The sequence below is a fragment of the Chrysochloris asiatica genome, unplaced genomic scaffold (assembly GCF_000296735.1).
Source record: "Chrysochloris asiatica unplaced genomic scaffold, ChrAsi1.0 scaffold00092, whole genome shotgun sequence".
Taxonomy (NCBI): domain Eukaryota; kingdom Metazoa; phylum Chordata; class Mammalia; order Afrosoricida; family Chrysochloridae; genus Chrysochloris; species Chrysochloris asiatica.
In genome coordinates, this window is record NW_006408610.1 from 6,871,152 (window position 1) to 6,894,981 (window position 23,830).

Consider the following 23,830-nt stretch of genomic DNA (forward strand, 5'->3'; position numbering starts at 1 on the left):
CAGTTTGGGCTTGTTAATGTCAGGCTTTAAAGAAGGTAATGTGCTTTGTCACAGTTGTTGACCTATTTATGGTCTTCATTAAGTTTCTTATATTTGTAAGTTCTTTACCACTTAACTAGTGGAAGCCATGAGAGAAACATTTTGTAAGTGGACATAAAAACAAATTTGAAAAAATTCAAGATACTTATATTAAATCTTTGTACACTCTGGATTCTCTCAAGTTTCTGTGAGATAATGGTGATGGTGGTGTACCATGGAGTTGGTTCTGACTCATAGTGACCCTGCTGTATAGGGTTTCTGAGGCTGTAAATATTTATGGGAGCACAAAGCCTCATTCTTCTCCCACGGAGCAGCTGGTAGTTTTGAACTGCTGACCTTGAGATTAGCAGCCAAGTGGTAGCCACTGCACGTGAGAGAGTATCACTGTTTAAATGAAAGGAGGGCAATTTTTCCATGAATTTTTTGAACTCTTTGTATAACCTTAAGTTTTAAAACTAAGTTAATGATTAAAAGCTACAGAGCAAGATTTCAGAAAGAGAATTTTCTAACAAATAGAAATAATTTCAGTATAAGAGAAAACAGTGAGGTTCATATACAAAAGGCCGCTTACCAGACATCTCATAATATCCAAACTGAAAGGTCTCTTCTATGAGTAGTAATGCAAATAATTGGCATTTCACCTTTCTCATCAAATCTATTTATGTTTGAGCTAATTCTGCTTCTACTATTCTTAAACACTTACCATCATAGAGTAATAATACTCAGTGATTATCAACGCAGGGCCTCTAGCAATTTACTCATACATGTACAGCGTTAGTAACAGTATCTATTAGGGAAGGAGCCCATTTTTTCCTAGAATTTGTTTTGTTGTTGAGATGTGTATAACAAAGCCTATACCAACTCAGTAGTTTCTACATGTACACTGATTCCATTCTTAAGAGTTGTAAAGCCATTTTTACTCTCCATTTCTGACTTTCTGCTCCCTTGTTAACATAAACTCACTATTCCCTAAGGTCCCTGTCTAATATTTTAGGTTACTCTTGTCAGTTGGGCGCATACAAATAAGATTGTAATGCTCAAGGCAGACATTCTTTACTAAGGAAGCTGAACTATTGTTCAGTTTTAAAATGACTTCAGGGGATGATACTTTTGTCTTAAGGTTTAAAGATTATCTCAGGACAGTAATTTCAGGAGTTTATCCTTCCTCCATGATTCCCAAAAATCTGAAGTCAGATAATTTGGAAATTCTGTTCTGCATTTCTCACCTTTAAATCAGGATTCTTCTTTGGAGTTTTGGATCAAAATCTTCAATACCAATTGTTGGGCACTGTCGCATTCTTGTGGTCTCATGACAAATGTGACAATTTGCCATACATTCCATATCCTCCTATTCCTGACTTCCTTCCTTTCTCTGTTGTTCCAGGTGAACAATTTGTTGTGCTTAGGCTGGCTACTTGAAAGCTTTTAAGATCCCAGGCACTAAGCACATTGTTAGGTCAGTTAACTAGGATATCCCATGAAACTTTAACCCCAAACCTCCAAACCAAGAAACCAAATCCCACCAGGTCCTTGGTTTTACATAAGCAGCCTCAACTGCTATTTTTTAATTTTGTTATTGTAAATATATCTATCACACTAGCTTACCAATTCAGCTTTTTAGAAGTGTACAACATATTGTTAGCAATTACAATAATGGATGATGCAATCCTCCCTTAATCAAGACTTTTTTTTTTTCATCATCATTAACCACTTTTTCCCCTTCCCTTGCACCTCTGGTAACTACTAATAAACTTTGATCTCTATACATTTGTCTTTTCATATCTTTTTATATAAGTGAGACCTTACAATATTTGTCTGTTAGTGGTTGAATAATGTCTTATAGCTTCATGTCTCTTGTAGTATATATGAAGACTTTATTTCCTTACTGTTTGAGTTGTATTCCATTGTATGTATTTACCACATTTTGTTTATCCATTATGACTATTTAGGTTGTTTCCACCTTTGACTCTTGTGAATAGTGTTGGAATGAACATTGGTGCTACAAGTCTCTTTTTGAGTCTGTTTGAAGTTGTCTGGGTTTATGCTAGTATTTGATCTTTTTCTGTTTATGCTTTCATTAGATAATCCATTGTTGAAAGCTAGGCCTGACAATGTTGCCCCTCCTTGTTCTTTTAAGAATTCAATAGGTTTTGTTTGCACATTCAGGTTTAATTTATTTTGAATTTGTTTTTGTGCATGGTTTGAGTCAAGGATCCTGTTTCATTTTTCTGCATAGGGAAAATCCAATTTTCCAAACACCTTTCATTGAAGAGACCTTTCTTTCCCCATTGAATGGACTTAGCACCTTTGTCAAAAATCTGTGGACCCATAGATAATGTGGATTATTTCTGAACTCTCCATTTTATTCCATTGCTTTATGGGTCTATTGTTAGACTAGTACCAAACCGTTTTGATTTACTGTAGTTGCATAGTGTGTTTTAAAATTAGAAGTCTTACTACTTTGTTTTTTCTTTGAACATTGTTTTAGTTAATTAAGTGGAAATTTTTTAATGTATTATTTTGGGAATTAAATAAGACTGGACATACTTTTGAAATTTGCGAGAATTCTTTGGCCTGACTTATTTGACTGTATTTCACATTACACTTAAAGACTGGCATGAGAGCCCTGGTAGTAATTGAAATGTTACATTGTCTTATCTGAAGAGTCAGCACTGAACCCTTAAAGCGTGGAAATCCTCACCACCATAAACAAGATGAACCAGCCTGGAAACCTGTGAAGTCACCTGGACTGGGCCAAAGAGAGGTAAGTATTGAATCTTGTTTGTCTGTCCGTCAATGTACAATGAAACAGATGTACATCGTTTTTGGAAATTATTGTTCTTATAATTAGAGTACCTTATCTACCCATTTACTTACAAGTGCGTATAGAAAAAGAAGCCATGAGCTAAGCCTGTTATAATTAAGGAAGAGAACTCCAGGCAGAGAATGGTAACTAAGAACCCAGATTATGTGTACAAATTAGAAGTTGCTAAGAAAAAGAAGGCATTTATGCAAGTGACCCTGGTGACAAATTGTGGCATTGTATAAAGGATGACTTCCTTGGCTATAAACAAAAACAGTGTAGATTTAAGTTCTATTCTTAATCTTTTGTCCCTAGTAATGTGTGTGGATTCCTTTTGGTTATCCCTCACACTTCTGGTAGTGGAAAGGGCATAGTGGGGTGGAGGGATGTTTCAAGAAATTCATGAGCCTTCTCATATCTTTTGTTGGCATCATCTCCGTTAACAAATAAACAAACAAACAAACAAACATTGTTGTGTTATTTGTTTTATCATTTGGTCAAGCAGGTTGCCAGACCGGCCCATAAAAAGAAAGCTCGAATGGCGCGGACGCGCTCCGATTTCTTGACTAGAGGTACTTTTGCCGATGGGGAGGGGGATACAGAGGAAGATGATTACGATGGCATTATTGAGCCCCTTCTCTCCCTTGACCAAGCTTCTCACTCTGAGCTAGGGCCTGCACCCAGCCTGGGTCAGGCCTCTCACAGTGACTCCGAAATGGTAATTGTATAGCAATATAAGGAAACTCAGCAACAAGCAAATCTGATGGGACTAGTTTTGCTAATCTAAAGCTAACCTTCACAGCTTCTTCCCCATGTAATGGTTTGTACGTGGGAAACCTCAGTGAACACAGCAACTAAAGCTAATATTTAATTAAATGAACTCAGATAAAGGGCACTTTAATAGGTATATGTCAAATCATAAATTAGACATTAGCTATTTAACTTAACACTAACATAGAAAATGTCCGTCTTTTATCTTTTAGCACTGTGGTCAGTAAACTTTCTATAAGGGGGCCAGATAGTCAGCATTTTAGGGTTTGTGTATCATACAGAGTCAGTCAATCAACTGTTAACCTTTGCCATCATAGTGTGAAAGTAGCCAGGCATAAAGAGGCAACATGGCTGTATGTCAGTAAAGCTTTTCACACAGAAGCAGATAGTTGTCTATATTTCACCCACTGGTTGGAGTTTGTTGATCTCTTGTTTAGAGAAAATGTTGTTGTTAGGTGCCATCAAGTCGATTCCAACTCATAGTGACCCTATATAGGGTTTCTGATGAGTGGCTGGTGGGTTTGAACTGCTGACCTTGCAGTTAGCAGTCCAATGCTTATCCTACAGTACCACACCAGGACTCCAGAGAATATAGTATATGTTAAATAATTCAGTAGTGTGTAACTGAAATGCTGGTCGCTTTTTTCCCCCTTTAAATATACTTCCCTCCCTCCCATTGAATTTTGAAAACTATATTGAGCAGTAACAAAAGTGTTTCTCCCAGCCAAATAGAAGGCTGTATGTAACATGAATGTGTAATCATCACAAATTATAACCTTGAAGTTGCAGCTGAATAAAAACACACTATTTTGACTAACATATAACTTTATCATATTTCCATCAAAATTAAACTATATATAGTTTCACAAGTTGTGAATATATTCAAGGATATTTAAACAGAAGTGTTTGATTTTAGAGCTATTCTAGAAAAAAACAACAGACAAAAACTCTGTATATCTAATATATATATAAAATCATTTTTACCCATGAAATGACATGAAATATCTTTTATTTCATTTCATGCTCTTACTTTAGTTGGATCTCTAATGATGCTCCTTACTGTTTATTCATTATGAGAGGAAAATTTTAGGACATTATTTATTTGGTGTATATAACAGTTTATCTTTCAACTTGTGTTAAGCTATTTGAATTGTGTCAAGACCTATTTAGTTCAAATTTCTTCTAATGTCAAGGATATTCCCATTTTCTTTATCTTTTGGTAGAGGTAGATCCAGTTGTTAAATAACAATATTGATGTAAAAAGGAAAAAAAAACAAAAACCAGAAAAATGCACAACCATCTGCTAATTGGAGTCAAAAGTCTAGGATTGTAAAAGTTGCAACAAATCTATATATCCATTTGTATATGTGTGTATGTGTGTATATGTATATGTGTGTATGTGTATATATGTATATGTGTGTATGTGTATATGTGTATATGTATGTGTGTATATGCACACAACATGCACACAGCGAGAGTGTGTGTATTATATATATTTATATATACATACATAGGAGGGGATCCCCAAAAGTCACGGGAAAATCGAATAGAAAATTGATAGTCTTTTTTCCATGAATGTTTTGAAGTCCCTTTGTATATATTTAGAACTAATACCTCTTCAGTGTAAGATAAAATAACTTCTTTTTTGGAAGTGCCCTGTATTTGAGTTGTAAATAATGAAATATACTCTTATGTAATTAGTAGTTAAACGTGAAGTTGAGTAATGGAATAAATCAATTTTAATGAAAAGCACTGCTGATAGCTTTCAGTGTAAATAGATAGCATCCTTAATTTATTCTATAAAGTATACATAGATTTTCCACTTGTGGGAAATTTTAGCATATGTGAAACTGCTGTTTTGTTCCTGAGAGTTTGCTTTGTTACAAACCTTAGTTCTTTCGGTGGTAGAATTCTTTCACACTGGGAACTCTTACTGAGATGCACCAGGAAGTTGTACTCTGCTTGGAGCATTCAACCCCTTTCAGGGTTCTAGCTGGTAGACTCTGCCTGTGATTCTGTTCACCTGCTTGACGGTCACTGCATGCCAGTAGATGTAGAGCACCCCCTGCACAGTGTATCAGTCACCTGTCCACTTTTCTTACCATTCTCTGTTTCATCACAAGCTATTTTACTTTTAGGAACAGGTGGTGGTGATAGTTGTCTCTGGTGGACAAATGCATGAAGAAGCTTTGCTTTTTAGAATGTGCCAATAGATCTTTACTGGGATGGGGATGGGGAGGAAAGGAACAGCATTAAAAAGTGTATTGCTCTGTTTTCTGTTTCTTGAAATTATGCTATGTTCTAACATTATCTGATGTTGTGAAGATAAAGACTTAATTGTTTCTAAATGAAAAACTACAGCTTTCTTAAAACAATAGATTTTTGAGATTTTTAAATTCTAAATTTTAAATGGATTTGATTTTGGGGTACTTGGATTTCTAAAAACTGTACAAGTTTTCCCTTTCTGGAAGCAAACAAAAATTCTTCTGACATTTGCTCAGAAATGTGTCATTAAATCTTGGAAGAATTGACCATTTGACCTTTCCAGTTTAGAACCATATGATATAATGGGATAAAGACAGTTTCCAGTTTGTTATCTGAAGGAGATTTGATATAAAAATTACATTCTGAGTTGGTTAATTATTAATCAGTTGTCTGAAATGGAGGAGGAGAATGGTGTGAGTTTTCCACCTCAATGACTTTGGTGAGATTTTGGGATTTTTTTTGTTTTTTTTTTAGCTTCCTACTTCTGATGCTATGATTTGAGTAACTTTATAGACTATTCTGCTGGCACTGGGCTCTTAAAAAAAAAAAAAAAGGTCAATATATATGTAACAAAGCATTTGCCATTTTTATCAGTTTTTACATGTAAAATTCATTGACATTAATTATGTTCATGATACCATTCAACTGGGAGTGTAGTGGCCCAATAGGAAAAGCACTGGAATGCTAACCACAAAGTTGGCAGTTCGAGCCCATCAGCCACTCTGGGGGAGAAAGATGAGGCTTTCTGCTCCCACAAAGGTTTTCAGCCTCAGAAATCTTATACAGGTTTGTTATGAGTCACAGAGACTCAGCAATACTTAATAACATCATTCACCCGTCATCATTTTATTTTTCCAGATGTACACTCAGTTCTTCGATTTTGGCATTTATCCAAGGAAAGTGATAAGTTGTGCTAAGCAATATTTTTAAGGTGACTTTCATATAGGGCTTTGTTGCTTTTTTTTTAAAGCCTCTGCCTTCTGGATAGTAAGTGAGTTCTCTTTGTTATTTGTAGGATTATTGTGGATGGATGACTTACATTGTTTCTCTTAGTTGGTACTCTTTTCTGCTCACTATATTCAAAGCAAGCATCTTGACAGGAATGACTCCCCATCATTCTCCTGAATGTCTGTCTTCATTCTAGGACTGCATTCTTAATTGTTGTTGTTGTTATTAGATGCCATCGAGTTGGTACCGACTCATGGTGACCTTATGCACAGCAGAACGAAACACAGCCCGATACTGGGCCAGCCTCACTACTGTTGGCATCCTTGAGTCCATTGATGCTGCCACTTGGCTAATCCATCTCGTTGGGGATCTTCCTGTTTTTCTCTGACCCTCCACCTTACCAAACATGCTATCTTTCTCGAGCGACTGATCCCTCCTGACAATATCTCCAAAGTATGAGAGACAAAGTTTGGCTATCCTGGCCTCTAAGGAGCACTCTGGCTGCACTTCTTCCAAAATGGATCTATTGGTTCTTTTGGCAGCCCATGGGACTTTCAGTATTCTCCTCCCAAACACCATGACTCAAAAGCATCAATTCATCTACAGTCTTCCTTATTCACTGTCCAGTTTTTGCATGTATATGAGGTTGCATTCTTAATTAACTGCCCCAAAATGCTGTCCCTTCTTATATTCCTTTTTATATTTGTATTCTTCAAGAAAGGAGCTCTGGTGGCACAGTAGTTAAATGCTCAGCTCTTAGTGATAGGTCAGTGGTTCAAACCCACTCGCCTCTCCATGGGAAAAAGATATGACAATCTGATTCTGTGAAGATTACAACTTTTGAAACCCTATGGGACAGTTCTGTTCTATCCCATAAGGTCGTTGAACAGCTACAGGTTTCATTTTGGTTTTTGTTTCTTCAGAAATCTCCATTCACAAAAGACTGGCAGAAAAACCTGTTGATCAAGCAAAACTGAGTTTGTTAGACAGAGAATTCTCACTGTTCTGTACTGTAATAAGGAGAAAGTCAATAAAAGATATTTATAGGGATTTAAAGCCTTAGCTTGGTGATTTTAAGGTAGGTTTTGCAAGGTGGAGAATTGGTTGGTATTAAACAAAGTTTAATAACATAAAAAAGGTTTGGATTGATGAATCTATGACAGCAACCTCATTATTGGATATACTTGGTATTTATATGTATATTTTCTCCTCCAAGAAAAGTCACAGATAGTTTATGTAACATTATGACTATTTGCTCTTCAAAGTTTTGGTAGAATTTTATATGAAGCCATCTGGGATTGGTGCTTTCTTTGTGTGACATTTTTCCCTCTTGATAAGTTTCTATTTCTTTTAGGGAAATTTGACTTCGTAAGCTTTCTGCCTTCAGTGGGTCAGTGTTGGTAAAACAGTTGTTTTTTTTTTTTTAAAGAAATTCACCATCTCATCTAACGTAGCTAGGTTTATTTGTGTAGAGGTCTGGAAAGGGTCTCAGGATTTTTGAAATATGTGTTTCAGTGGTTAGTTCTCTTGTCTCTTTATTTTGTTGATTGGTGTTTTTTCCTCTCTGTTTTTAAGTTGGCTAGTCATTTTTTTGTAGCTTATTATTTCTCCAAAATAACAGAATTTTGATTGATTCGATTTGCATTTTTCCCCATTCTTCACTGTCTACTTTTGTATGCATTATTTTTTTCTTGTACTTTCTTTTGCTTTACTTTCTTGATCATCTAACTTTTTCGTTGGAAATGGAATTCAGTTATTTTCTGTATTTTTACTGATACAGGTTTTTAAGGCTATGGCTTTACCTCTGATCACTGCTTCAGATGTGTCTCCTAGATTCCAATAGGTAGTGTCTTCATTAGTATTTTCCAGAATATCTACAATTTCCGTTTAAATTTCCTTTATTGCCCCAGACTTATATAATAAAATATTTAGAATTTTTATTTCAGAAGGAGAGCCTTGTTTTTTGATTTCTAGTTTTATCATGTTTTTATCAGTATTTATAATACTAGATGGAAATTGACTGATATTTTCTTTGTTACCTAATGTGAATATATGGTCCATTTTTGTGAATATACTGTGTTCACTTTTTAAGAAGGTGTATTTTCTATTCATAAAATAAAGTTTTAAAATATGTCCATAATCGCTATTGTTTAATTCTTCTGTATTCTTGTTTTTGTACATTTGGCTCTGTCTTAACAATGGAAATAATGTGTTAGACTCTCCGATTATGTATTGTTACTTTTAATATTAAAATGTGTTCTTTATGACGCTAAATGCTTTTTGGCTTAAATTTTACTTAAATAATAAGGTTGCATCCTCATCTTCTTTTTCTTTTCATTTACCTGGAATACTTTTTCTCATCTCTTTATTTTTAGTCCTTATCATCCTTTTGTTTTATATAGCATAGTTAGGTCCAGCTTTGTGAACGAAATTTAAAATCTTTTTCCTTTAATAGACAAGTGAAATCTATTTATATTTTTCAATATATAGCTGATAGTTTTGATCTCGATACCTTCTTAATGTTATTATCATGTGTAGTATTAAATTTACTGTGTTTCTTTTCTCTTATTTTTTTTTTTTTTTGAAATTATGGAAACTCTAATGGCAATAGTTAAGCACTTGAATACTAACTGTAAAGTCAGTAGTTTGAACCAACCAATGGGCTCCATGGGAGAAAAGACCTAGATATCTGGTCTCATAAAGATTGCTATTGTTGTTAAGTGCTTTGGAGTGTATTTTGACTCATAGCGACCATGTATAGGGTTTCCAAGGAGCAGCTGGTGTGTTTGAACCACTGACTGGTTTACAGTCCATTACTTACCCTACAGTGCCACACCAGGACTATGAGTCCTTAAAACCATTTGTCAGTTTGCTCCCAGAAGGAAAAGTCAGCAATTCCTATCTTGGGATGATTCAGCACATGCTGTTGCTGGTTTGAAGATGACCTTCGTGCTCACTAATCTCTTCTGCAATGTCTACTCTACCATTAATCTCATCCAGTGTATTTTTCTTTTCAGACATTGAAGAGGTCATCACTAGACACTCAATTCAAACCTTTTTTTTTTCTGTCTTCTAGGCCTTTTTTTAACTTTTGAACATATGGAATATTGGTATAATTACTGAATTCTGACTAATATTCGTAGGACTGCTACATTGCCGTAATATTCCAGGCTTTATTGATGCTTTCAGGTCTTCCTTTTGAGATGTGATATGCTCGAACACAACAGTGCCCAGGCTAGATTAAATTACTCTTTTTTTTTTTTTTTTTTGTATTTAATGTACTTTATTTAATTGTAAGTTTATATAATTTAATTTTATTTTCTACAGTGACCCTCTAACTTTTTTTTTAATGTTTTATTGTGAATTATGTGATAGTTTACATGGCAGAGCATTAGTTTTACATTCATCCTATCTTATATCGTTTCATTTCCATGGTTACAGTCCCCTCTATGCATCATCAATTAACCAAAGGGTATATACTACAAGCCTGCCCCCCAGTCATTAGCACACAGCCCCTTTCCCTCTTTGTGTCTGAAGTCCCCAACAGCTCCATCTCTCCACGTCATCGTCTCTGCCTCCATCTCAGGCATCACTGCTTCTTTGGGTGGGGTCCTGCTCTCCGCTCTTCTCCATTGATGGTCCTAGGGACCTCAGCTCCTAGACTGAAAAGTTAATCACTCTCCTCCTTGCTATAAAACGTCTACCTTTACATTTCCAACCCTCCCAATCAGTCCTGGTAACAGTTATTCACTGTTGTATCACAAGAGACCTATCTGCATTTCATTTCATCAGCCCTGCCTAGACAGATTGGATACTGTTCACTGGAGAGTCTACCTTCCTCTGGATCTAGGTTCCCTCTTGAAAGCTTGTAAGCCAGTCACTTCTTGCCTTTGAAGCCCCTCCCCCCCCTTTCCATTTTGGGTAGCCAATGTCCAAGTTGCCTATCCCTGTCTACTCTTTGTGGAGAGGGTGGGAATGACTCTTGCTGTAAGGATTTGTTTCCTGTTTTGAGCTACTGCATCCATAGGTGTAGGTCAAGTTCATCAAATTTGTATCAGATTACGCTTTTTTCCCTCTTCTTTCTTCTTCTGGTTGAGCTCTGATCATCCAGTCATTGAAGCCAGGTCAAGTGGGTATTATCTGCATGTGTGGGTGTTCTTGCGCATATCCCCTCTCTTCTTATCAGCTGGGTGCTTCACTCTCCATTCTAGCCTTCTGTGGCTGTGTCACTGACTCTGGTCCCAAGAGTCCCCAGGTCTTACCACACTGCTGTTTCAACCAGGTCTCCACCCGGGTTGAGTCTATTGAACATTATAGGGCTTAGCTCGCCACTTCATTGCTGTTTTTCCCTCACTTCCCCTTATGGGTGATGAGCATGGTCATCAATCAGAGCATGTATTCCCATTGAGTCTTAGTCTTGGAAGAGGGTTTGCACTGAGGGGACCCGACCACTTGCCTTGATGTCTCCTGGGCAAGCAACTTGCTTGTTCTTGTAGTAACAGTTGGTCTGCCTCTATTGTTTTGTATTTTTCCTATAAGTCTTTCTTTCAAGAAGTATCTTCTGTTCTTCTAGCCACTCTAGGCTGGTCAGCTCGTCCTTTCAAGTGGAAATTTCCTATGTCTGGAGATCTGGATGTGGTTCAGGCTTCCACCTATAGTCTTATGTAATGCCTCTAGATTAAGTTACTCTTGACTAGTGAGTTAAGATCCTCCTGTGGACTTAGCCAGTGTGCTAGTAATCATAGTTTTGTAGCCTGATTGATGAACATGGATAGTATTCTGGCCCTTTGTGAGTTCTGGGCATTTTCACTTTAATCCTATTAGGTGGTAACTTTCCCTGGTCTTGGGAAGTATATTCAAACAAAACTATTGATCAGTGTGGACCATCTATAATTCTTTGAAATTCCTTCTTTGTGTATCTCTCCTGTCCACTGCTCTGTCTTTGGTCTCAGATGACCTTGGTCTGTCTGGATTTTGAGCTTCATGTGTTCAACTCAGGGAGTCTGCCAAGTTTCATCTCAATTCTCTTTATCAAAATCCTGGAGATTCTTTCAGTGCAGTAAGCTGCAGGAGGTATAGGACCCACATCCTTTGCTTTCTGTCTCTGAAGGATAAATGGTGACTGTCTTGAAAACGGTTGTTTAGTATTATTTTATCTGGGTTTGTTGTTACTGTTTTTTGGTTGTTTCAGGCAAGAGTGTAAATCAGGTCCCTGTTATTTAATCAGTACCCGAAGTTGAAGTCCATTCTTTATTTACATTTTGACAACTCGGAATATTTCCTTTTTCTGTTGACAGGACTATAGTCAAGCCAACTCAAGGCTAAAGAAAAGATTTTAATAGCTATAGGAAAATGAAATACTAGGAAATTATTTGAATAGATAACAAGAAATTTTATTTTCAGAATGGAATTGTCTCTAAAGGAGCTCATTGTAAACAAAAAAGAATTGCCAATTGTAATTCAGTGTTTCATTGGATAGTTTTGTCAGTTGTTTTGTTTACCATTTAGACAGTTACTGTGGTTGGTGTGGTTATGTGCAGTGGAGTCGGTTCCGACTCATAGCCACCCTGTGTACAGGGTTTCCGAGGCTGTAAATCTTTACGGGAGCAGAAAGCCTCTTCTTTCTCCTGCAGAACAGCTGGTGGTTTCAAACTGCTGACCTTACGGCCCACAGCCCAGTTCGTAACCACTACGCTACCAGAGCTCCTAGTTACTACCAGAGTTACTAGTGGCAGTGATCTCCTAGTGTTCAGTTCTTTGAGTTTTCTTAACTTCCTGTGTTCTAGCTCTTTTAAATCAACGAATGAGTCCTGGATTAGATATAATAGGAATGTGGGTTAATGCACTGGACTGCAAAGTTGGTTTGAACTGCAAGAAGGTTGGTAGTTCAAGTTCACCAGCCACTCCTCATAAATTCTGTACAGGGTCCCTATGGATCAGAACTGAATCGACAGCACAGAACAACAACAACAATGATAGCAAGTTAAGTTATAAAAAATAATTAGCATCTTATGTTATTGTTATCATTAGGTGTTGTCACGTTCATAGACTAAAACAGTGCCTGGATCTGTATGATCCTAAAAGTCATTCCGACATTTAAGCCCATTGTTTCATAGCCTGTGTCAGTCATTCTCATTGAAGGTCTTTCTCTTTGTAACTGACCCTCTGCTTCACCAAACATGAGGTACTTCGCCAGGGACTGGTGCCTCAAGATAATATGTCCAAAATACGTGAGACAAGGTTTTGCCTCACCATCTTCTAAAGAGCATTCTGGTTGTACTTTTTCATAGATAGATTTGTTCATTCTTTTAATAGTCCAGGGTATATTTAATATTCTTCACCAGCACCAGAATTCAAAGGCATCAATTCTTCAATGATTTTTATTCATTGTCCAGTTTTCATGTGCGTATGCAGCTGTTGAAAATACTTTGACTTGGGTCAGGTATGTCTTATTTCTCAAAGTGACATCTTTGCTTTTTATTTAAAGAGATCTTGTGCAGCAAATTTGCTCAGTGCATTAGGTCATTTGATTTCTTGACTCCTGCTTCCAGGGGTATTGATTGTAGGTCCTTTTTGGAACAAATAAACGGAAGTATGAAAAACAATGAGATGAAAACATAAAATAAAAAGGACTGTGAAAGACAATACTTAAGGTTTTAGATTATTAAATCTTGACTGTTTTAACTATATGAGGTAGTTACAAAAGTTCGTGGGAAAATGGAGTTAAAAGATAATGGCGTTTTTCCTTGAACTTTTTAAAGCTTCATCATGTCCTTAGATCGTTTGATTTTTTCTTAGCTTTCCTTTTGATATTCTTTTTTATAGTGTCAGAAAATATGAGCTGGTAGTTCTTATTCAGTATCTTGTTTTATTTAAGGTAGCCATATTTCTGGTTACTCTAAAAGGTTGATAGAGTTTTCAGTAGGTTCTGTTGTTTCAATGAATTTCTGAATAAGGTGAATTCATTTTTGTATATTTTTTAACAGCTATAGTATGCAAGCAACTCTAAAACCTGAGTTTTAATTACAGTGATATCATTATAATTATTTAGTCTTAAAATTTTTGACATATGTAATTATTACAGACGTCACAGCGATTTTCTTCAGTTGATGAACAAGCAAAACTTCATAAGACTATGTCCCAAGGAGAGATTGCGAAGTTGGCTGTGGGACAGAAGCCTTCAGATTCGAATATAAGGTATAAAATATAAGCAGATTTAATAGGGTTAATATTTTACTTAACTGATGAGGCTTACTTCTTAAGATCTACAGTCTGCAAAACTGATGAGGCTTACTTCTTAAGATCTACAGTCTGCAAAACCCTATGAAGGGTTGTTATGAGTGGTGGAAACTGACTCAGTAGCAGTGGGTGGGTGTTTATAGTTCAATGCAGATTCTTTTTAGACAAAACAAACATAGTTGATAGAGAAGCTGCTTTTGAAACAAGTACATTTACTGGTTCTTCAACTAATGTGCTATAGGGCAGGTTTGTACTAATTTAAAAATATATAATGAACTTTATCCTTCTCTTTCATTAGCAATGTGATCAGACTAGGAGAGACTGAAATTATTTTTAGCTTTGAACTTGGATTACATTTGACTAGGCGTTTTACAAATGGAACTGGAAAATATTTTCAGGAAATAATTCTTCTGTTCTTAAGAAATCTTGTGGAATTGTTTTTTTGTCAAATAAGTATCCTTATTCTTTATATTGGAGTCCTGGTGTGGTGCTGTGGGTTAATGCGCCAGACTGTAAAGCCGTTTGAACTTCAAGTTCGGAGGTTCAAGCTTACGAGCTGCGCCATGGAAACCCTATACAGGGTTGCTATGGGTCAGAACTGATTGACAGCAATTAACAACAAGAAAAACAACATTCTTTATATTAATGCTATATAAGACAATTGGGCTTTCACTGAATACTTAACTGATAGAGCCCATCAAAATCTATCCAGTTCATAACTTTTTCAAATACCACTTCCTCAGCCATCAACCACCAACCTTCAACACTCATGGAAGCAGCAGTCAGGAAATCAAACAACGTATTGCATTAGGCACATCTGCTACACAAGACCTCTTTAAAGTATTGAAGAGCTAAGGTGTGCCTGACCCAAGCCATGGTATTTTCAGTAACCTCATATGCATGCAAAAGCTTGGCAGTAAATAAGGAAGACCGCAGAAGAATTGATGCTTTTCATTTATGGTGTTGGAGGAGAATATTGAAAGTACCATAGACTGCTAAAAAAAACAGGTCTGTGTTAGAAGAAATACAGCCAGAGTGCTCCTTAGTAGCCAGGATGGCCAGACTTTGTTTCTCATACTTTGGACATATTATCAGGAGGGCCCAGTCACTAGAGAAGAATATCATGTTTGGTAAAGCGGAGGGTCGGAGAAAAGAAGGAAGACCCCCAACGAGATGGATAGAGACACAAGTGGCGGCAGCAATGGACTCAAAATAACAATGATTGTGAGGTTGGTCCAGGACCAGGCAATGTTTCGTTCTGTTGTGCATAGGGTTGCAATGAGTCAGTACCAACTCAGTGGCACCTAACAAGATCAACAACAGTGACTGTTATTGCTGTTAAGTGCCACCGAGTCTGTTCAGACTCTTAGCAACACTGTATAGGCTTTCTGAAGCTTTATATCTTTGCAGGAGCAAAAAGCCTCATTGAACTGCTGACTTTGTGGTTCAATGTCTATACTTATGGTGAGGCAAGGTAAGCCAAATCCAGAGCAGATTATGCTAGAAGAAAGGTGTAACCCAAATCCTGAGTAGAATTATCCTAGAAATCAAATATTGAGAAATAAAATACAGCATAGTAGAATGAATTTATTGAAAATATGAAATTGAGCATAATACATTTAATGTCCACTTCTTACTTCCAAACTGCTAAAATAACAAGCCCTACAAAGGACAAAAGAAGACAAAACAGACAACAGCAATAAAATGTGGACTCCAAAAAATAGACAGACTTTAAATGTCTAAATACATAGGAGAAAACTAAACCATAAATGAGGAAAGCTGAGTTGACTGTCTGCCCCTCTCTTATCCTAGCAGAAAAAACATTTAATCTCTGGAGAGGCTAAAACAGAAGATCTCTGGACTTAGAGGTTACCATACTAGTTGAGGTCTGAGATACAAACGGTGGGATTAAATATATACTACATACTGAATGTTGAGATCCCCAGCTTTTTTCTTCCACTCAGCTCCCATATTTCCCATATCCTATAAGCAGATGGTTCAGAGAGTCATTTAGGGAACTTTAATCGTGCACCTAAGAACTTCATGATGGGGGTGTGCTGTCAGGGACTCTTCTACAACATGGACCATCCAGATAACCACACTGGGAAGATTACTGTTTAGAAGCCTCACCAATGCACCTTAGAATTTCAGAACAGCTTTTAAAAAACGTGTTTTTAGCCATAATCAAATGTCAGTGATCGCCACATATTTTTAGAAACATTTTATATAAAAGAAACCAAAACTATTGAAGGAAATAAACTACACAGAGGAAATTTTAAGAGAAACACAACTGTTAACCTACAAAAAGATCTTCTGAAAATTAAAAGTGTGATAACATAAAGGAACTCCTCTGAAGGCATCATAATTATCTAGGGATGCTATAACAGAAATAGCTTAAGTAGATTACTTTGATAAGCGAATTTTTGTACAGTCTAGGAGACCAGAAGTCTGAATTCAGGGTGCTGGCTCTGTGGAAAGCTCTCACTCTCGGTTGGCTCTGGGGGAAGAGATTTATCTCTTCTGAGCTTCTACTCCTGGCATGTTACATAGATCCCCCCCCCCCCCCCCGCTTCTTGCTTTCAGGTTTAGTCTCTTCTATATTTCAAAAGATTGACTCAAAATATACTCTACAGCAGTCTTGTCTCTTTAATGTAACAAAGACAACCCACTCTCTAATAGGAGTTGTTACCAAAGGTGTAAGGTGTAGAGGTTAAGATTTATACCATGTACTTTCAGGGTACACAATTCAATCCATAACAGAAGAATTAGAAGGAAAATTGAGGACATCTATTAGATGAAGAGATGGAAAAGAAGAGAAAAAAGAAAAAATTAGAGGAGTAATTCAGGAAATCCAATAACTCAATGACAGGAGCGCTAGAAAGATAAAATTAAGAAAATAGAGGAGAGCAATTATCAATAAAGTAATTCAATATAATTTCACAGACCTGAAAGGCATGCCTTTCCAGATTGAAAGGACCTGCTAAGTGCCCAACATTGTTGTTGTTAAGTGCCATTGAGTTAGTTCCAACTCATAGTGACCCTATATAGGGTTTCCAAGGAGCAGTTGATGGGTTTGCACTGCCATCCTTGTGGTTCACAGTCCAGTGCTGATCCTACAGCACCATACCAGCTGTCCAAGTACCATGAACTGCCAAAAGAACAAACAAATCTGTGTTGGAAGAAGTATAGCCAGAGCATTCCTTGGAAGCCAGGATGGCCAGACTTCATCTCTCATACTTCAGACATATTGTCAGGGGGCACCAGTCCCTAGAGAAAGGGTATCATGAGTGGTAAAGTGGAGTGTCGGAGAAAAAGAGGAAGACTCCAATAAGATGGATTGGCACAGTGGCAGCAGCAATGGACTCGGGCATAACAGCAGTTGTGAGGTTGGCGCAGGACCAGGCAGTGTTTCATTGTGTTGTGCATAGGGTTGCTGTGTGTCCGTACTGACTTGATGGCACCTAACAACATGCATCAGCTGTGAATATTATTTGTATAATAAAAAGTGTAAATGCTAGATGTTAATCAAACTAAAGTTACATATACAGGTGTGTCTTGCATTACTTCAGTTTGGGCAATGTCTAACCACTTGGAAAGGGATGCCAGCAGGCTTGACTGTCATGGCTGATCCCCAACCACCAAAGTGGGCCTTAGCATGAGTCTTGCAGCCCTTGCTGCTGCTCATACAGGTCATGCCCAGCTGCTAGACTGGGGCTGCTCAAAGAGCACAACACGTCCAAAGGCAGTGAACTGAAGATGCAAGTTTGCAGACTTCTGTAATATTGTGTTCACACAGCGTCCAAATGACATAAAGTCCAATTTCACAGAGTATATTGTGGACGTGAAGCGATGGGTGCCTGTAGTTCTATTGGGAGCTTAGGGAAGTAGATGTATGTGAAGACCTGAGGACAGGAGCAGTGGAACATGTTTACTCATTGACTCTGGCCACAGGCATAATAGCAATGTAAGCGTGTTATTTATCCAAATAACCAGTTGAATTGTTCAAAATAGTTGCCTCCAAAAAGTAGAAAATGGATGAGGGTGGCTAAAGGATACTGTTATTTGTAATAAGGCTTTCAGAATAATTTATTTTTGTATGACTGTATAAGTTTAATAGTAAGCTTTAAAAAAGAAGAAAAAAAAAAGAATATGGGCTTCATAGTCCAAGCTTAAAAGGGGACAGAGTGAAAAGATAACACGTTGAGAACTGGAAAATCAACTTGATGACACTTAACAGCAACAGCAAAATATATAAGGCATAGTATGTGATAGATACCTTGTTGTTGTTAAGTGCCGCTGAGTCAATTCCAACCCATAGTGACCCTGCATAGTGTTCCCATGGAGCAGCTGGTGAGCTTGAACCACTGACCATGCAGTTCAAACGGCTTTGCAGTCTGGTGCATTAACCCACAGCGCCACACCAGGACTCCTAGTAGATACCTAGTAGATGGTTATTTAGTTTTTTGATTGACTGACTGAATGAGCATAAACTATATGACCAGATGAATGTACACATAAGTAAAAGGTGGTTGTTGTTAGTTGCCATCATCTTGATTCCAACTCACAGTTACTTTGTGTGCATAGTAGAACTGCTCCATAGGATTTTTAAGAATTACTTTTCAGAAGTCACCTCTGGGTGGGTTTTGAACAGCCAGCCTTTATTGTTAGCAATCCAGACCTTAACATGTGCTCCACCTAGACTCCTAGGTTAGGACATGGAAGATGTTCAATAAAATGCAAGCTGTCATTATCTCAAGGTGCTGCTTTGATTTCTTTGATGGGAGAGAGTCTATAAACACTTAAGAGTAGAGGAAGATAGCATACATAGCGGGATTCTCAACTTTGCCAATGATTGGCTGTAACCCTGGGGAAAGTTGCCTCATGTTTAAGCCTCCAGTTTTTCACTTGTAAAATGACTGTGGTGGTGATGGTTGTATGCTGCGGAGTCGATTCTGACTCATAGCAGTTGTAGGAGGGTTTCTGAGGCTGTAAGTCTTTACGGGAGCAGAAAGTCTCAACTTTCTCCCACAGAACAGCTCATAATTTCGAACTGCTGAACTTGAGGTTAGCAGCTTGACTCATAACCACTTCGCTACCAGAGCTTCTTTTAAAATTACTAGAGTTGTCTGTTAAAAAGAAAAGTTGTACTTAAGTTAATCAATCCTATAGAAGCACTTAGCAATGTGCCTGAAGCGAGGTAACATTCAGTAAGAGGTAGTTGCTATTAATATTGTTATTTATAGTAATTAAGTATTACTTAATAATATTGTTGTTGTTAGATGCCACCGGGGTGGTACCGACTCATAGCAACTTTATGCACAGCACAACGAAACACTGCCCAATTCTGGGCCAACCTCATTTATTGTTGCTACACGTGAGTCCATCGATACTGCTACTTGGCCAATCCATGTCTTTGGGGGGGGTCTTCCTCTTTTTCTCTGACCCTCTGCCTTAGCAAACATGACATCCTTCTCCAGCAACTGGCCCCTCCTGACAATATGTCTGAAGTATGAGAGATGAAGTTTGGCCATCTTGGCCTCCAAGGAGCACTCTGGCTGCACTTCTTCAAACACGCATCTGTTGGTTCTTTTGGCAGCCCATGGCACTTTCAATATTCTCCTCCAACACCATAACTCAAAATCATCAATTCTTCTACAGTTTTCCTTATTCACTGTCCAGCTTTCACATGCATATGAGGTTATTGAAATTACCATGGCTTGGGTAAGGCTCACCTTAGTCCTCAAGCTGACATCTTTGCTCTTCAACACTTTAAAAAAGTCTTGTGCAGCAGATTTGCCTAATGCAATATGTCGTTTGATTTCGTGACTGATGCTTCCATGAGTATTGATGGTTCATCCAAGAAGAATGAAGTCCTTGACAACTTCAATCTTTTCTCCAGTTGATAAGAATGTTGTTTATAGGTCCAGTGGTGAGGATTTTTGTTTAGTTTACATTGAGATGTAATCCATACCGAAGGCCGTGCTCTTTGATCTTCATCAGTAAATATTTTAAGTCCTCTTCACTTTCAGCAAGCAAGATTGTATCATCTGCAATCACAAGTTGTTAATGAGTCTTCCTCCAATCCTGATGCCATGTTTTTCTTCATATAACCCAGCTTTTCGGATTATTTGCTCAGCATACAGGTTGAATAAGTATGGTGAAAGAATACAACCTTGTCGCACACCTTTCTTAATTTAATCCATTCAGTGTTCCCATGTTCTGTTCGAACAACTGCCTCTTGGTCCATGTACTTATAATATTACCAATAATAATATTGCTAGCTCATGAATATAACATTGAAGTTTTTATTATATACATCATGATTACAGTGATGTAAAAATGTGCATGTTTATGGATAAAGGTTAGAGGAAAACTACAAGAATTGCAATGTTTTTTAAACTTTTTTTTTGGAGTGTAGGGATTATTAGTGATTTTATTATTTTTTTTAGGTTAATTTTTTTGTTATTGTTAAAATCTGTGTATACTAAATCCAAGCTGGAAAGGGGACAATAATGAAAAGATACCACTTGGAGAACCAGAAAATCTGAGGTGGAATCCGAATTTCATTGTTTATTAGAAGCTTTATTTAAAAATATTTAAAATAACATATCTCGGTCTTAATATTTCCATATTCAAGGTGAAGTTTAAATGTGAAAGATTACATAGGCTTAAATTTAAACGTGATGATTGTTGTTTTTAAAGTGCTATTGAGTTGCTTCTAATTCATAGGGACCCTGAATAGAGTTTTTGAGGAGTGGCTGGTGGTTTTCAACCACCGACCTTGCGGTTAGCAGCCCAGTGCTTACCCTACAGCACCATACCACGACTCCAAATGTGAAGGTTAAGTGACCTAAAATGCATGAAAACTCTTTATAAAGCTTAAAGTGATTTACAAATATTGTTAACAGGACATACTGATTTCCACATTTACCTTTGTTTTTTCAACAGACCTCAGAGAGCTAAGATGAGATTCTGGGCCAAAGGGAAGCAAGGGGAGAAAAAGACAACCAGAGTGAAGCCTGCAGTCCAGTCAGAAGTTTCGGTGCTTTTAGCTGGCTCAGAAGTGCTTCCAGTTCATCAGCTTTCAGATGGTAAAAATTGGCAAAGGGTGGAGAACGTTTTTCATGATTCCTGTTAATCTTCCTGAAAGTCATCTACTCCCCTAGTAAATTGCTGGCTATATATTCTAATGAGATGGGTCCAAAAAACAAACTATATTCACTGCCATTGCATAGCGACCCTGGAGGGCAGAGTAGAAGTGCTCCATAGGGTTTCCAAGATATAAATCTTTACAGGAGCAGACTGCCTCTTCTTTTTCCCACAGAGCAGTTGGTGGATGTGAACTACTAACATTGTAGTTAGCATCCCAGTGCTTAACCCACTAGATTATTAGATCCTTCCTTGCATTATGTAATTACATTATAATTTTGATCAAAATGTCCAGGAAATGTGATAGAAAATAGTGGGAGCAATAAAAATCTCAAGGATAATTGTGAATCTTAGGTTAGCTTCAGTTTTCTGAACTAATTTTAGCCATCATTCATTCACTTAACAAATATAGTTTAAGAATGAATAAAGATAATAGCTTAGCAGCTATGTACATGTTTACTATTGTATTAAGCATATTATATGAATTAACTCCATTGATTCTCATAACAGTCTTTTTGAATGTTGGTATGAGTATTGGAGTCAGCAGGTGGTATAAACCTTGATGTTCTCCAATGCTAACCGAAAGATTGGGGATTTGAGACTGTGCAGAGGCCTGGCCATCTTCCGAAAATCTTATGGAATACAGTTGTACTCTAACACACATGGGGTTGCTCAAGTTGGAATTGACTCAATGGAAATTATGATTATAGATAATTATTATTCCCAGTTTATAGATGAGAAAACTGAGACACAGAAAAGGGAGTTACGTATACACATATTGTAAATGGCAGAGCTGAGATTTGAATCAATGCAGTCTAACTGAGTCTTCATCCTTAATCACTTGCTCTATGTTAGGAATCTATTATATATCAATGCCTAGCAAATGCCTGGCACTTTGTGTTGCTGTTAGTGGCTGTCCAGTCATAAAGACCTCAGGTGTGTACAGTAGAACAGCTTCATTGGATTTTCAAGGTTGATGCCTTTTGGAAGCTGATCACCAGGCCCATGTCCTCAGATGCCCTGAATGGGTTTGAACCATTAACTTTTTAGCAGATAGGCATACCTGGCCCTTTATAATACTAGATATTATGTCAACTTTTCTGGCAGTAATCATAATACGTTTAGAAATACCCAACAGTTAATTCATGTATTATGAAAATTGGTCTTTCCAAATAGTGGAATTATTACTTCTTTTTGAATTCCAGTAATTTCCATTTTTAGAAGACTACTCCATTCTCCTATGCTCAGGCCTAAATGAAAGTTTTGAGCTACTGGTGTGGCATTGTAGGATCAGCACTAAGTCAACAGTTTAAACCCACCTGCTGCTCCCCAGAAACCCTATGAGTTGGAACCGACTCGTAGGCACTTAACAACAACAACATGTATAGATGCCAGCTATTTTCAGCGAGGGATATACACCAGAGGAGGTTAGGTATGGCAATGAATAAGTGAAACACCTACCTTGAATAAAATGGAAAGAGGCCCTAGAATGAAAACTATGACCTATTAAGGAAGGCTAGAGAAGACCCACTTACGATAAGTAAACAAAACTGCTTTTATCTAGGGTAGGGTAAAAAAGGAACAAATAGAAAGATACTCAAGCTTTACATAGTAGTGAATGAGCTAGAGCAGAGGTATCTCTTATCTGTGTCAATGGAAAGAATGTAGGCATGTTGTTGGACTCCTGATTTTGTGTCTTGTGTCTTTGCTACTGTCAGTTGACAGATGGATGCAGATAAGAGCAATAATCGATGGGCAACATAAATTCTGTTTAGAAAAGCTGAAATTCCTCACCATTATGGAACTTTACTGATGTCAGATGCTGACGTCAGATGGATCTTGGTTGAAAACCAAGAATAACAGAAAGATGTTTACTTGTGCTTTATTAACTACACAAAGGCTTTTTAATTGTATGGATCATGACAAGCTATGGACAACATTGCATAAAATGAGTATTCCAAATACTTAATTGTGCTTATGGGAAATCTGTACATATGATCAAGAGGCATTTGTTTGAAACAGAGCAAGGGGACACTGAATAGTTTAAAATCGGGAAAGGTGTGCGTGCCAGGGTTGTATTCTTTCACCATACACATTCAATCTGTATGCTGAGCAAATAATCCGAGAAGCTGGATTATATGAAGAAAAACATCAGGATTTGGAGGATGCATCATTAACAACCTACAATATGCAAATGATAGAACTTTCTTTGCTGAAAGCAAAGGGGACTTGAAATACTTGCTGATGAAGATCAAAGACCACAGTCTTCAGTATGGGTTGCACATCAATGTAAAGAAAACAAAAATCCTCACCAGTGGACCAATAAATAACATCATGATATATGGAGAAAATAATTGAAATTGACCAAGACTTCATTTTTCTTGGATCCACTATCAACATTCATGGAAACAGCAGTCAATAAAGCAAATGACTTAATGTGTTGGTCAAATCTACTATACATATCTCTTTATAAAGTGTTCATGAAAAAAAGATGTTTATTTGTGGATTAAGGTGCACCTGACTCAAGCCTTGGTATTTTCAGTAGTTTCATATGCATATGAAAGTTGGACAATGACTAAGGAACACTGTAGTAGAATTGATGCATTCAAGTTATGG

The 23,830-nt window shown here is 37.2% G+C and overlaps 1 protein-coding gene across 1 annotated transcript in view; it reads left to right on the top strand.

The window, feature by feature from the left end:
• Positions 1-23,830, top strand: part of MYO9A (myosin IXA) — a 352,098-nt gene that overhangs the window by 254,630 nt on the left and 73,638 nt on the right. The window contains exons 26-28 of the mRNA XM_006866530.1: positions 2,704-2,803; positions 13,911-14,023; positions 21,014-21,156. Coding sequence (XP_006866592.1) covers positions 2,704-2,803; positions 13,911-14,023; positions 21,014-21,156 — 356 coding nt within the window. The remainder of the gene's footprint in view (positions 1-2,703; positions 2,804-13,910; positions 14,024-21,013; positions 21,157-23,830) is intronic.